General features: G+C 35.8%; 1 protein-coding gene across 10 annotated transcripts in view; it reads left to right on the plus strand.

The window, feature by feature from the left end:
* Positions 1-15,771, plus strand: part of FER (FER tyrosine kinase) — a 463,830-nt gene that overhangs the window by 276,801 nt on the left and 171,258 nt on the right. For all 10 annotated transcript variants that reach the window (XR_010114474.1, XM_063612887.1, XM_055298094.2 and 7 more), the window contains one exon: positions 14,497-14,553. Coding sequence is in view for 9 of the 10 variants with exons in the window: in XM_063612887.1 (XP_063468957.1) it covers positions 14,497-14,553 (57 nt within the window). In the remaining variant the exon portion in view is untranslated. The remainder of the gene's footprint in view (positions 1-14,496; positions 14,554-15,771) is intronic.

The raw sequence follows: 15,771 nt of genomic DNA on the forward strand, positions 1-15,771 counted from the left end.
AAAGTAATTTTCTACTAAACTGTATGTCTTCTATGAATAAGACTAATTGAAAAGCAAAAAAACAAGCTTTCTTAGATTTGATAGATATTTATGAAACATGACCTTGTGAAATGTGTGAATTTTGTTCCTAAAAGTTGTTGTTCATCTTGCATTACTACAAGAAGTAAAATCCAAAAAATACCTACCATATGTTAAGCATTGCAAGACAGATAAAGCCCCTGTAGGTATGCAGCTTACCTTCTTGAGGGAGAAGACAGAGAAAGGTAAACAAATAATTTATAAGATAATTATAGGTTCATGATGCTAAAAAGGAAACAAGCAAAGTAATAATGTCCTTAGATCCAAAAGGAGGGCTACATCGCTGGCTCCATTTTGGCAGTCTGCCAGTTGCACCCTCCCTATAGTTGAGGAGTTTAAAGTACCTAGAATATGTGCCATATACAGTCCATGCATTCTACCTCAGAGTCTGTAGATCTTCATATTTCCTGTTCCAGCAACCCTGAGCCCACTCCATGCCCTGCCCAAGCTGATGACTGACGTCCATTGTCTCAAGGGTAGACCACAGGAAGGGTGGCCAATATATTTGAGGAACACATGGATGCAGCTTGGAATATGCAGGAAGGAGAGTCTAGAGATACCACATACTAGGCTACATGAGGAGCATAAAGGAAGCAGGAATGGGAAGAGAAAGACGAGTAGGCTTGCAGTGTAGGACCTGGGGAGACTTCTCCTATACTGCCATGTTCTAGTGCAGAAGTCTTGAATATTTGACTTTCCAGGTTATTAGGGAGGTATATTTGTCAAAGTAATGGAAAAGAACATGTCACATTTAATGATTTGTTTACTTGATATGTAAGTTTTACATATTTAGACATGTGACATTGGGCCCCACAAAGGCTAATGACATAATATATAGAAATATTACCTTGTGAAGGTCACTTTAGATAGGATGGTCAGATAAAGTTTCTCTGTCTCCTGACATGATTCAAGTCAAGACCTGGAACATGAACTTGTAGAGGAAAACAAGTAAGTTCTAACTGGAGGGTATTCCAGGTAGAATAACTATGTCATACAAATGTATAGAGGATCAAAATCAACAATAACCAGATGCTTCATCTGCATAAAGAATCAAAAGAGGTCCTCAGAGGAAGGAATGAAATAACATAAGGATAGAGATCTGCAGGGACTAGATTATGCCGTATTATGCTGTAGATAATAGCTTGGTTTTTAATCTGAGAGCAATGGGGCATTACTGGAGGGATTTAATGAGAGAATAGCAGGTTCTTAATTAAATCTTTTTAAAGAAACCACATCTTTTTTCTTATGTGTAAAATGTATGTAAAGGGAGGATGGAAGCATGAAATCAGGTTAAAAGACTGTTATAGTGACCTGTGGAAGGAAATGTTGTTTGCTTGGTCTTAACTGGTAGGAGTAGAGATAGACAGAAAGTGTATGTGTTGAGTGATGTTTTGCAAGTAGATCTAACATTTTCCCTGATGCACTGTATGTGGAGAATGAGGCAGGGCAAATAATCAAGAATGATTAAGATTTTTGGGTTGAGAACGTCGATTAATAGTAGTTACATTTACTGAAATAGAGAATGCTATGAGAGAAACACAATTTTTTAGGGAGATAGGAATTGAGAGTTCTGTTGTGAACATGGTTCGTTTGAGATACTATTAGACAATCAAGTGGAGATTTCAAGTAGGCACTTGGATACGTCCAAGTTGAACTCAGGGGAACAATGTGGACTCTCCTTTTGTTTCGTGAACATACCACATGCTTCTTATGTCTCAGAGCCTTAGTTCCAGTTGTGCCTTTTGTCGGCAGTATTCTTTCCTACCTTTGCCTGGTTTCAGTCTCAGCTTAAATGCCAATCTATCTAAATGGTTCCCTTATGTCCATTTTTATTCTCTATCTCAGTATTGTTTGTGTTTTGGGGTTTTTTTGTAACTTTTTTTTTTAATTTGCAAACATTTTCACTTTTTCTTCTCTTCATGAAGAGGGACATTGTTTCACTCACCCTATCTAGCCAGTGCCTAGCACAGTGCCTGTCACTTGATATTCAGTAAATACTTGTTGATTGAATGAATGAATGAACAGTTGTGGTTTGCTTAAAAGGAAAGACAAGGTGCTAGGAGTAGAACAGTATGAGAGATGATGGACTCCGCTTTCCCCCGAAGATTTGAGGGTTCTTGAGTAAGAGGAAGAATGGTTAATGTTTATTAAGCACTTATTATATGTTAGGCACTGACTGAGTACTTTATTAAGATCTCATTTAATATTTAGAACCACGCTATATAGTAGCTTCTCTTTTTATCTTTATTTTGCAGATAAGGAAGCTGAGACTGAAAGAGGCCATGTTGCTGAAAGTTACACAGCTAGTGCAGAACAGCCATATTTCAAGCTCAAGCAGTTTCGCTCCATAGCCTAGTCTCTTAACAAATACATAGAACAGAAGACTATTTCCGCAGTGCTGTAGATCATTGTGGTTTCCTTAGCCTTTGATGCTATTGAAGAGGATTCTGATAAACTCAGTGGAATAGTACCTAATACTCCTCAGACGCCTCTTGCCAGTGTCAGGTTCCCACAGACCAACAAAATGACACCACTGAGTATTCCTTGAAGCCTGGACAAGGGTCACTCCTTGCATATCTCTTCCTCATAAGACTACCACCCTATGCAGAGTGGAATGGAAAGAAAACAAATGAAAGCAGTGGAGAGAGGTCCTTGGGAACAAGATCCTGATTCACTTCAACTCACAGGCAGGTCTCCCTTTTTCTGGTAGCCACTGGGGACAGTGCCAAGCCCATCTGATAGAGACCCCTTCTTCATAATGGCCAGAGTGTGTGAGGTATGGAGGATAGTGGGTAGATACCAAAGAATGAAAGGAAAAAGCCAGGAGTCTCATCTTCTTTGCTATTTGAAGATAAAGGTACTGTCTAATCCCCCTTTCTTTTTCCTATTGTCACTGGATAATAAACTCCTGAGAGCAGAAACTATATTTTGCTTTCATTTTAATGAGCCCCTGTGCCTTTCACATCATGTTTGTTAAAGAATTCATCAGCACAAGGGATAAATCTATGACATAGTATTTAGAGGTGAATAATAAGATGTTTCTTGTAGGAATTTGATAGAGTGTATTGAACGTACATATTTTTCTAGCTAGCTATTTTTAGTCACTCAGTAGCCAGAACCTGGAAAGGGTCTGTATCAGCATTTTTTCACTTATTATCACCTGCATTGCTTCCTTTGGAGGGCATAACTGTTAGCTTGGAGAGTTTTTTATTCAAGAAAAATCAGACATTCTAAAGTTGAGATGAATGAAAATGAGTTAGAAAATATTCATATGTGTACAGAAAATTGTACAGCCTTTTGTTCAATTAATAGTATCCTATAATAAACAAGTTTATTTTATAAGTAGGGAAATTGCATAGACATACATTAAAAATAAGAACCAATTAAAATCCTTACTAGAATGATAGAATAAGATAAATTATACACATACAAGAACTATTTTATGTAGCTTGCAAATATAATGAAATATTTTCTAAGGTAATAATGTGTGTGTTTCCTAAATAAGAACCATTTGGGAAGAAAGTACTTTTGGATTATTTAGAATGAATTTATAGAACATTTAAACAAATACTCAGTTACTAAAAGCTTCTCAGGTAGATTCCAGATGGGCAACTACTTTGCATATTTTACTATAAGTTTTTTTTTTTTTCCTCTAAAACAACCCTGATAACTTTAATGACAAAGCTGATCAAATTCTGAATAATTCTTGGATTATAAAAAGGTTCTATGGCTGAGACTTTCAGTGGAATAAATGTGCTGAGCCAGCTAGGGAGATAATGAAGCAGGCTGACTGAAAAATTGTATATAAAAGAAAAATAGAGATAGCAAATATTTCTCAGTATGAGTAGTAGAAAAATCTCTGAGAATCATCTTATGTATTGTGACATTTTGTTAATTATTCTTTCTTTTTGTTGTTGTTGTTGCCCGGGCTGGAGTACAGTGGCCCAGTCTTGGCTCACTGCAACCTCCGCCTCCCGGGTTCAAGGAATTCTCCTGTCTCAGCCTCCTGAGTAGCTGGGATTACAGGCGCCTGCCACCATGCCTGGCTAATTTTTTTGTATTTTTAGTAGAAATGAGGTTTTACTATGTTGGCCAGGCTGGTCTCAAATTCCTGACCTTGTGAACTGCCCTCCCAAAGTGCTGGGATTACAGGCGTGAGCCACCACGCCCGGCTAATTATTCTTTCCAAGGATTATATGTTGGTCTTTGTGCGTTGGCTCCAAAATAGCATGTTGTCAATATGTTTAGAAATTCATCTGCTACAGGTATTAAATCTTTGTAGTGAGATAATATATTTTTTTTAAAGTCTGATTTAAATTTTGCCATTTTTCTTTCTTTCTTTCATTCAAACTATGACGCTGGATGATTACTATCTCTTTGACCAGGGGCTGGACAAAGCTTGTATTTCCAGTATTTTTTGTAATTAAATCCTCATGTTGAACCTGCACTACATTGGCTCTTGCTGAGAAATAGATTGTATTACTGTATTAGTGAATTGGCCTGTATTTAAGGTAGAATTATTTATCAAAAACAGTGATTTAAAAATGAAAATGTTGAATTAAAAATATAAATTCAGTCACATGGAAGCAAGAACTTCTATTTCAGTTTTGAATGTTGGGGAGATATACAGGAATAGAATAAAACTGTTCTTTACTATTAGTAGTATTTTATTTTGATGGGCATTCTTCCTGGAGAACTGTGAATCAAAGGGAAGTGTTAATTTAAGTCACACTTCTAATCACTCTGACTTACCTACTTGAGATCGAACTTCAAATATGTCTCTATGCCCCATAAAGCCCTTTAAGGGATAACTTTAGGAAGAAATGGCACAACCATCCGAAGAGATTTGGCAGGGGTTGATGGACATAATAAATAATGACCATCTGTACCCTGTAGCAGTCCACCAAGAAGCACAGTTAGTCCTCTGCAGCCTGGGCAGATTGCTGGTTGTCTTCCGCAGGTGAACAAAGGAGATGTTGCTTATTTGATAGTTGTTCACTTTATTTAAAATGACTACATTTGTGAGACAAAATTCTAAGATTTAGGTTTTAACATTTTAAAACTAATTAGATTTTATTTTCAGATATTTTTATAGCTTTTGCTTATTACTGTATCTACTTGTATAAAGATGTGGGATTTACATAGTGTTTTCATTAAAAGTACTATATTAATGACAGTTTTGTTGAAACCTTATTTTTAAGTGATTTTATATTTTATAAAAAATTTGATACAGAGTTATTGTGGGAAAATGGAATATTTGTCATTTATCTAGTGGAAATAAGTGGTATAGAGACCGAAGTTGAGTCATTATTTTTTAGGTTACAGATTACATAAACATTATACAAAATTGACTCATAACTCTGCCAGTTATGTTAAGACATACTTGATTACAACTGTAAAGTTTTTTGTGGTTTTATTTTTTGACACAAAAACTGTGAATGTGCAAAATGCAAACCTTTAGATTATATTCTAATAAATGCAGTAGATGAAGAGCAATCTGTAATTGATTTGCATGGAAATAATTTGAAACAAAGTATGTAAATCATAAGTTAAAAAATCGGTTAGGACTAGAACTTGAAACTTAAAATAGAATTTATAACCCATTGTGTTTCAATTAATTAAAATTGATTGCATCATCATCTCTGAACTTGAAAGAGTCATATGCATTGCTTTAAATAAATTACTCTATTTTGGGTAACAGTGTAATTTGTTACAAAAGACATAAGCTTCAGAGTCAGACAGATATGGGTTCAAACATTGTTTCTGCCACTTACTGTCAGAGTAGCCTGTCTCTCAGAACCTCAGAGTCCTGGCTTGATTGTCTCACTAACACCCCCAAGTTCAGTGATCTACTAGAAAGGCTCAACATAAGTTAATATAAAGTTATACTCAAGGCTAGGATTTGTTGTCGCAAAAGGCTCTTGTAGGAACAGCAAAAGCTAGGTCAAAAGAGGCTTTCGTGCCCTATTTATAGCAGGAATTGTATGGGTAAGTCTCTCTGTCTACAAACTGCAAGGCCATGTGTGATACCATTGCTCAGGAAATCCCATTTGAGTTTTGGAGTCCAAAGTTCTTGCCAGGGGCTGATCACATACCTGTTAACAGGGCCAGCCATGGTGAGGACAACAAACCAGGCACCATGTGCATAGAATGAATATTTATGTTTACTTTAAACATGCTAACAACCTAGTTCTTCTTGATCTGCCACTTCAGTCATTATGGACTAACATTACTCAGTAACTTTTGGACATTCAAGTAGTTTAGTTCTCAGTTTCACCAAAGGTCGTCAAGAGTATAGAGATAAGCAGAAACTGAATGAAACAGACCTACTTTGTTAAACTTTACTCACAGAGTTATTGTGAAAGTTAAGGTAGAACTCTGTTTAGTTTTGGTTTTACCTACATCCTTTTAGGCTTTCTTCATCTGAAAATGTCTTTATTTTCTATTCATTCTTTTTTTTTTTTTTTTTAATTAGAGACAGAGTCCCACTTTGTTTCCCAAGCCGGTTTAGATCTCTTGGCCTCAAGCAATCCTCCTGCCTCAGCCTCCCAAAGTGCTAGGGCTGAGCCACTGTGTCCAGCCTCATTTTCCATTCATTCTTGAGAGATGGTTTTACCACATTTACTATTTACAGTTGAGAGTTATTTTCTTTCAGCACTGGAAAGATACTGTGCTACTTTTGTCTGAACTGTGTGGTTTCAGAAGAGAAGTCTGCTTTCTGTGAATTGGTATACCCTGTAGGTAAAGTCATTTCTCTCTGGCTGCTTTCAAGACTCCTTGTCTTTCCTTGTTAGAAGTTTGATTATGATGAATCTTGGCTTGAATTTATTTGTGTTTATCCTGTTTCAGGTCCTGTCAGCTTCTTGTTTGTAGATTTGTGTGTTTCGCCAAATTTGAGAAGTTTCAGTCATTATTTCTTTAAGTACTCTTTCAGCCCTGCTCTTTCTCCTCTCCTTTTATTTCAGATTATACAAATGTGGGATTGCTTGCCTTACAGGTTCCTAAAGTTCTTTTCATTTTTTTTCACTCATTCCATTTTCTCTTTGTTGTTCAAATTGGGTAATCTATTGATCTGTCCTCAAGTTCAGTGATTAGCCTCTCTTATCTTCACTTTACTATTGAGTCCATTCAGTGAGTTTTTAAAATTTGCTTTGTAATTTTTAGTTATATACTTTTTATTTGGTTCTTTTTTTAATAACTTCTGTTTCAGTGGCTGAGATAACTGTATGTTTTCATATTTTTCAAGGGAATTTGTAAGCGATTATTGTGCATTTTTCTGGCAGCTTTAAAATCCTCATCAGATAATTCCAACATCTGATCCATCCCACTGTTGGTTGACTATCTTTTCTCATTCAGATTGTGATTTTCTTGGCTCTTGATATGATGGATGATTTTTAATTGTACCCTAGACATATAATCTATTATGTTAGGACATCTTGGGTCCCATTTAAATCTTTCATTTTTGCAGGTAGTTACCTTGTTTAGGTTTAACAGGTAGGGCCTGGCCTGCTTTAAACAGTTTCAGTGACAGTGCAATTTTTAGAGCTTTTTTGGTGTTATTTTGTTTTGTTGGTTTATCTGGTGCCACTGGGCTTCCTTCTAACTTGTTCATTTTAGTGCTGCCTCTAGGAGTAGAAGGAATTCCCCAAGTCTGGGCTGCCAGGTGTTTCACTGAGGAAGGGCATCTTAGGCCTATGGGATTGTTTGGTAGACTTCTCCTGCCTCTGGGGAACAGAGTACTTCCTGGGCTGGGGCCTTATTGTGATGGGATTCTTTCTCCCATTAGGCATGCTGCCCTGTCATCTCTGGCAAGGGAGATAGGAGTCTCCTTGCATGGAGACAAAGAGACTTCCCAGGATAGGTCTTATTTTGTGGCAGTCCTTCTCTTGCCAATGCAACTGAGCTGCCTTGTTATTTCTCAGTTGGGAAGTGAGATAACAGGCCCACAGAGACAAAGAGGCCTCTTAGGCTTGGTCGCTCATTTGGCTGGGATCTATCTTCCTGTTACTTCTGGGCCATCCCAGTATTTCTTGGTGGGGCAGAGCAGTCTTAGGCCAGCTGGGAAAGGGAGTCTTCCCTTAGCTGCTTATTGTTAGTTGGATCTCCAGTCAGTCCCCTTACAGGTGGTACTGGGCTCATTTGGTCATTTTGAGGACTCTCATATAATCCAGGGGAGGAATAGGCCTAACTGAGCTGCCTTCTATGGCTATGTTGGGAGTCAAACTGCCTTCTGTTGTGGCAGTAGGATGGAAGACATCCTGCCACTATTCTGTTCTCCCATTCCAGGAGTCCCAAACCAATTCACCCTCCTCATACCATCTTTCAGAGTTCCTTGTTTGCCTCTTGAATTATGTCCAGGGTTTATAGCTATAATACTCTCCTGTGGAAAGGAGCAGGGAGAATTATGCTTCTAGAACTTGTCCAATGACCATAGTATTTTAATTGTTTGTTTGGATACTGGATAATATACATTATGTATTTGTATAGTAGAACAAATGCTCACATTTTTTAAAAAAATTAAAGGGTTACACAATAAAGAATATTTGGAGACCTCTGGTCTATAAGATTAAGTGAATACTTGATTCCTTGTTTAAGCTCTCCATGGCCTGGTTAGAAAGTACATTTCTAGTTTTTTACTGAACATTTCTCCCCTTTAAGAACTCTTTGCCTTCACTCTTCTTGTGTATTCACTCTATCTAGAAGAGTTCTACTTCTATGTTTTGCCAAAGTTATTTTCTCCTTTTAGTATATCAGAATCATATCCATGTTTAAGACTTATCTCAAATACTACCTATTCTCTGAGACTTCTTCTGACTTTTCTAGCACAATATGGCTTCCTTTTCCTCTGAAATCCTTTATCATCACTTACATTACTCATGTGACACTTGAAATGACATTTTGAACAGAGTGCAATCTTAAGTTTATCTTTAACTCATCTGTTTGGAGATGAACTTTCCTGGAGAAGCAGTGCTAGCAATGTTTAAATGTATCTATAACATATGCAATGTATGGAGCATAACTACCATTTTACATGAGTCTAATGGAATATATCCTTATATGCTGACAGTTCTATCTTAAAATTCCAGGTTCATATTCCTAGACTTACACCCCTTCTCTACCAGCGTAGTTAATACTGAGTCCCATAGGAGTGGTGGCTTCTGTGGGCTATGCCAGAGAGACTGCTGCATGGCAGACTGAGAGAAAGTTTGTTGGCAGTGAAGTAGAAGAATAAACTCTTTAGAGATGTTAGAGAGAAGAGAGCTAATGTTGGTAGAACTACGACAACCACTAATCATAGGTTAGAAAAGAAACTATGTTTCTTTTACACAGGTATTCTTGCCCAACTCCTACCCTTCACCCAACACACTTACGTTTCCTCCCTGTGCCTCATTTTTTCACTCAACAGGTAATAGCTTACCTTATTGGTTGCCCCCACTTTCCTGTATTACACCTCTTTTTCTTTCTGTTCCTTGTGCTTCTCAAATTAACTACTATTTGCATTTGAATCCTTGTCTTAGGGTCTGCTTCTGAGAGAACCCAAACTAAGACAGGGACAGTCAGCTACCTCACATCCACAAGTTACTAGAACTAGATTCAGTAGCGTCAGCCAACTCCCCAGAAGGGCAGTTAATCCATCTCATTCATTTATTCTTTTCTCAGTGTCACTCACGAATCAATTAATAAAAATAAGTATTATTTGCTTAGGCAATTAGAAGGTACACTGTGATTTCATGGGTTTATAAGGCCACCAAAATCTTTATATGCAGCCAATATCTTACAGTGATTACCAAAGTGCATAATTTATATCTCCAGAATATCTCTAAAATAAGAGAATTGATAAATAGGAAAAGTGGATATTTTTCTTTTACCGTAATCATAATATATTAATACTCAAGAATTAACATAAACAATAGAATCCAAATATTAACATGTCAGGAGTCTAAATCAATCTGTTGTAGCTTCAAGATCAGGGAAATTTAACCATTAGTTTTGAACACAGATGTGTAGATTTTTCTGTATGGTCACAGATCACTTGCAAGCAAATGAAATGTTAAATATAACTCTGTCAACTCTATTCATTCCTATTGTAATACATCTTTTATGTCTTTGCCTTATTTTCTATTGATGATTTATACTTAATTACAACTTTTATTTTCATTCATTAACCTGTGGACTGATAAAGCTACTATTCCTATTTCTTGGAAGAGACTAAGAGGCAGTCTGCTTCCATTTTTTCTGTTTTTTCTCTGTATTTGAGAAGGTTGCAGAAAGTCTCCTTGTCCCTTTACAGAAAACAGAGCAAAGATAGAGACCAGAAATATGTAGTATAATCACTTTAGGAGAAACCAGCTCTGGAGCAGTTGTTAGGGTGCGAGCTGCAGCTGTCTTTGGCCATATCTTCTGAGTGTGACTTTTCTTTCCTTTGGATTGAAGGGGAGAAGGAGAAAAGTCAGTAACAGTAAAGGCAAATGCAGAGTTCCAGGCTTCTTCAGCAACTCCCCATTCTCCAACTCTGCATTACTCAATGTCCATGTTCCCTAATTTGCTTTTGACTTGCCCTCTGAAACCATTTCAGAGGCATAAGTAAAGCTTTAGCATCATCGTATAACTGAAATTGAATGTCTTTCTCAGCCACTTAGCAGCCTCCTTAGGAATGTTCCATTTAATACCTAAGGGGGAGAGGGTTGGTAGTTCTACCCTGTCTTTATCCAATTTAATGGATTGGGAATTTGCCTCTCTATCAACACTTCTGCAGACTATCTGCAGGTACCAAATTCTGATCAAAATAGTCACTGAATTCTCCTCGGGCATTTATCCCTGCCTCTTACAGACTGAGTCACATGTCTTTTTTATTATTTAAATTTTTACTTTTAATTAACAAATAATAATTGTATATATTTATGGGTATGAGTACAATGTGTTGTTTTGATATATGTATACATTGTGGAATGATTATATCAAGCTAACTAACATATCCATCACTTCACATAACTTATTTTTGGTAGTGAGATCATTTAAAATCTGGAGCTTTTTGTAGCAATTTTGAAATAGAAATACATTATTATTAACCATAGTCACTTTGCTGTGCAATAGATCTTGGAAACTTACTCCTCCCATCTGACTGAGACTTTGTACCGTTTGGTCAACTTATCTCCATTCCTCAACCCCTCACACCTCCTATTTCTGCTGAGCAACATTCTGTTCTCTACTGTTCTTATTTTTTTTCTATCTATAACTTAGACTGGATAATTTCTGTAGATCTATTGATCAATTATCTAAGGACACTGAAATTCAAATTTGATATGACAGGCAGTGAGCCAGTTTGGTCTGCAGACTTAGTTTGCCAATCCCTAATTTGGTTCAATCCATGATGGACATGTTTAGGAGGTAGGCTTACTTCTTTTCATTTCCAGGTTACTTTTTCTACCACAGTGTGGTATGTTTGGGGTTTATTAAAAGCCTGGGGTATTTTATCAGAGCCTCTTCTTCTTGCAGGCCCTGAACTCTCTCTGTATTTTTTAACCTGTTGGCTTCTGCTTTCACAGTGACCATGTGCATTCAAGGGTAAAAGTAGCCCATAAATCCTTGACATGGCTTCTTTTCTTAACCTAGCTTTAGTCTGTCAATACTTCACTATTTTGGTAGCTCTCCATTGCCTTTAAATGGATGTTTAGGGGTTTTCTTTGTTCGGTTGTTTTTTCTTTTTGTGTTTTTGTTTCTACATTTCATCCTGTTTTTCAGTGGTTTGCATTACAAGGATTGGGCTGATCTGCCTAGGTTATCACTGTCTAAAGTGGAAAAGCTGTCTAAGAATCAGTTTGCAACTTTAAAATAACTTTCCTGACTGCCAGATGGCACTCTTAGAAGAATAACATTTCTTATATATATAGGGTGTGGGGTGGAGAATTAAACCCCAGAACTGCTAATCAAATGGAAAGTACAGCTCTTTTATTTTTTATTAAAAAAAGGAACTTTATGGATGTATAATTTAGATAAAATAAAATTTTCCACAGGTTTTAAATATATAGTTCAATGAAATACCAATAAATTGAACTTTTTTTTTTTTTTTTTACGGACTCTCGCTCTGTCGTCAGGTTGGAGTGCAGTGGCACAATCTTAGCTCACTGCAACCTCTGCTTCCCGGGTTCAGGCGATTCTCCTGCCTCAGCCTCCCAAGTAGCTAGGACTGCAAGTGTGTGCCACTACGCCCAGCTAATTTTTGTATTTTTAGTAGAGATGGGGTTTCACCATTTTGGCCAGGAATTGAACATTTTTATAACCCCCCGCAAAGTTGCTTCTTTCCCTTTTGCAGTCAGTCTTTCTCAACTCCTGCCCCAAGCAACCGCTTCTCTGATATCTAGCATTATAGATTGTCCTTCTCTAGAATTTTATGTAAATGGAATTAGTATCTATGTATGTAAAGCTTGTCTAGATTTATTAGCTCAGCAAAATGATTTGCAAGTGCTCTGTTGTATGCATCTGTAGTAAGTTCCTTCTTACTGCCAAATAGTCAATTGCCTGAATGTACCAAAATGTGCTTATCAGTTTTCTTTTTGATGGACATCTGAGTTGTTTCTAGTTTTTGGCTATTACAAATAGAGCTGCTTCCAGCATTTTTTGATGAATCTTTTCATGGATATGTTTTCATTTATCTTTGGTTAATTCCTAGGAGAGCAATTTGAGTCATAGGATGTGTATGTTTAACTTTATAAGAAACTTCCAAATTATTTTCCCAAATGCAAAAATGCTTTTGCATTTTCACCAGCGATACATAAGGATTACAGTTGCTCCACACCCTCACAATCTCTTGATATTGTTAATCTTTTTAATTTTAGTATCTTAATGGGTATGAAGTAATGAAAATGAAGTACCGTCTTAATGTGATTTGTATTTGTGTATCACTGGTGACTAATGATGTTAAGTGTCTCTGATGTTCTTACTGGCTATTCATTCATCTCTTCTGAACTTTTTTTACACAATTTCTTGAACTGGGTTCTTTGTTTTGTTGTTGAGATACGAGTTTTGTATATGTTCTTCATACAAATGCTTTATCAGATAGAAATTCAGTATTGCAAAAATGTTCTCCCAGGTTGTAGTTTGTCTTTTCATTTTTTAAATGATGCTTTTGAATAAATGTTTTCAATTTTGATGAGGTCCAATTTTCATTTCTTTTTTATAGTTAGTGTTTTTTTGTGCTTCTCTGAGAAACCTTCGCCTACCCACTTGATCATGAGGTTATCCTCCTAAGTTTTCTTCCAGGATCTTTATAGCATTAACTTTATATTTAGGCGGAAAACTATGCATAAAAACTATTGCATTTAAAAAATCAGTGTCGTCCCTTTGTTGACCTAACAGAGAGTGTTGCTGGAGTGTTTGCCACATGGTATTTCAGAAGGTAAAGGACTTCAAATAAGTGTCCAGGACATTTTAAAGTCATAGTTAGGGTGAATTTTTACTTCAAGATGTCTGATTACTTGTTACAACTCATAGATCATAATTACATTTCAATCTGTCTTTGTAATGAGGGGAAAACTACACTCTAACATTAATAAGAAACCTAACTCATAAATAAAATATATCAACCAGGATACTCTTCCTCCAACTCTTCCTTCCTACTCCCCTCCTTTTTTTCTTCCCTTCCTCTCTTTCTTTCTTTTTTATTCCTCCCTTCCTTTTCTCTTACTTTTTTTCCTTTTTCCTTCCTTCATTAAAAAACATATTTTTTCTTACATTATGGTATTGTGGGGTTTCATAGTTGAGCTTTTTTTAGATGATAAAATATCCTCTAGTAATCAGTACTTGAGATCAGATAATGGGATGCTCTGTTTCAATGATATGTTTGCATCACTGGCCTTATGCACCCTAGTGATACTGTAATTGGTGTTTGTTGCTTTATTATACCACAGGAGATTACTTGGGAAAGATATGGGACTATATGAAGTGTCATAGACAGCTATAACTCATGGCCCATTTATATGTGGAAAAATTAGCTCTTAGTAGTATGATTTGAGTAGAAAAATAATTTCTAAGATTAAATGAGAACTGAAAATTTTGCATTATAAAATCAAACTCCCTCATGTACTTATGACAGCTTTTTGAAATGACAAATAATAGCATAACATAAACTTTATGGTTGGTGGAAAGTACATGCTGTGTTCTAATTACAGGGATACTATCATTTCAAAGGGTGAGATTTCTGATAGAATTTGGCTGTAATGTAGACTTTAATATCCTATTGTGTAGTATCGTTTCTTAAATTTGTTTTACAGCATCTTGGGGTTATAACTTCTTAGTGTGCTGTTGATTGAATGGACTGAATGAAATATCCCTTTAGGTTGACTTTCGACTGGCTCAAATGCAACTTCAAGAAGTGTACCCTTGCTTGTACTAAACAACTGTTCTTATTCTTTGCTGTAGGACAAGAAATGGATTCTCAGTCATGAAGATGTCACATTGGGAGAATTACTGGGCAAGGTATGTAATCAACTGAGCTAAATAACCAGAAGCCTCTATATTGATTGTGAAGACTGCAGATTTTTTCATTTTCTTCAAAGCTTTTCTTATATTGCCGCAAGGCACATTACACATTAACTAGAACACAATGCTATATCTGTTATCAGTATTATGATGCTCACTGAAATAGATGTGTGAAAGTCTTTGAAAGATTTAAGGATGATTCTTAACTTTTAAGAATATTATATGTGTGTTTTCCCCTGGAAGGACTAAAAATCATAATGATTTTATTTCAGTGTGCAGTAAAGTCAAAACTAGTGAACTGAGATTTGAAAGGAAACAGTGAGATAATAAAAGTTTAAATAAATACCTAATAGTCTTGTTCTTTTTGTTTCTGGTTACATGTGATAGTTTAGAAAAAAATGAAATACTGCCTCTTGGGATTTCAGGATTGTATATAGAATTACAGTATGTAACTACACTGGGCATATTTCAATCTAAAAATGTGGACAAGACACTTGTTTCAATATAAATATTAATTTTATAACTAGTTCTATTAATCAGAAAAAGCAACTATATATAATAAAAGTCCCTTTTCATCCAATGTAGTTGGAGGTTTCTTTGAACTCATAGGCTGTAGTCAAGTATATGTTATTTAACAATAATGGCAGATACTTGAGAATTAACCAAATGGGCTATTTGAAAATTTATTAATAACTGTTTTATTTATAATTGAGTTCCAATGAATAAGTATTCACTTTTTTGTCAGTGACTTAATTAGTGATTATTTCCATTAATATATAAAAATGTGAATTCAGTTTAACTTCATGGTGTGATACAAAAAATAGTTTAAAATCTATATATTTAGGAAAAGCTAACATACATATGAGTGATCAGTACTGAACTTAATTAAGGTTCAACATTTTAGATAAGGAAATGATTACTCATCGCTTTTTTGATTCAAATGTAAACTTGATGAATTGACTATTTTCCCCTATTTTTAAAAAATCTCTGAGAAAGTAAATCTCTGTTGAAATAATGTAGTTTGCAGGATTCTTATCATTTATTATTTTAAAATACCTTTCCCAAATGGAAGCATCAAATTGTTATTGGAGAGCAGATTTTTATTGGCATATTTAGTAAGTAAATTCTAAAGCACCTCAAGCTAAAAGCAGTGACTCATATGTTATTTCCTCTGGGTTTATTTCCTTATCCTTAAGGAAATATTTCTTCTTTCCC

The sequence above is a fragment of the Symphalangus syndactylus genome, chromosome 11 (genome assembly GCF_028878055.3).
Source record: "Symphalangus syndactylus isolate Jambi chromosome 11, NHGRI_mSymSyn1-v2.1_pri, whole genome shotgun sequence".
NCBI classification, from domain to species: Eukaryota; Metazoa; Chordata; class Mammalia; order Primates; family Hylobatidae; genus Symphalangus; species Symphalangus syndactylus.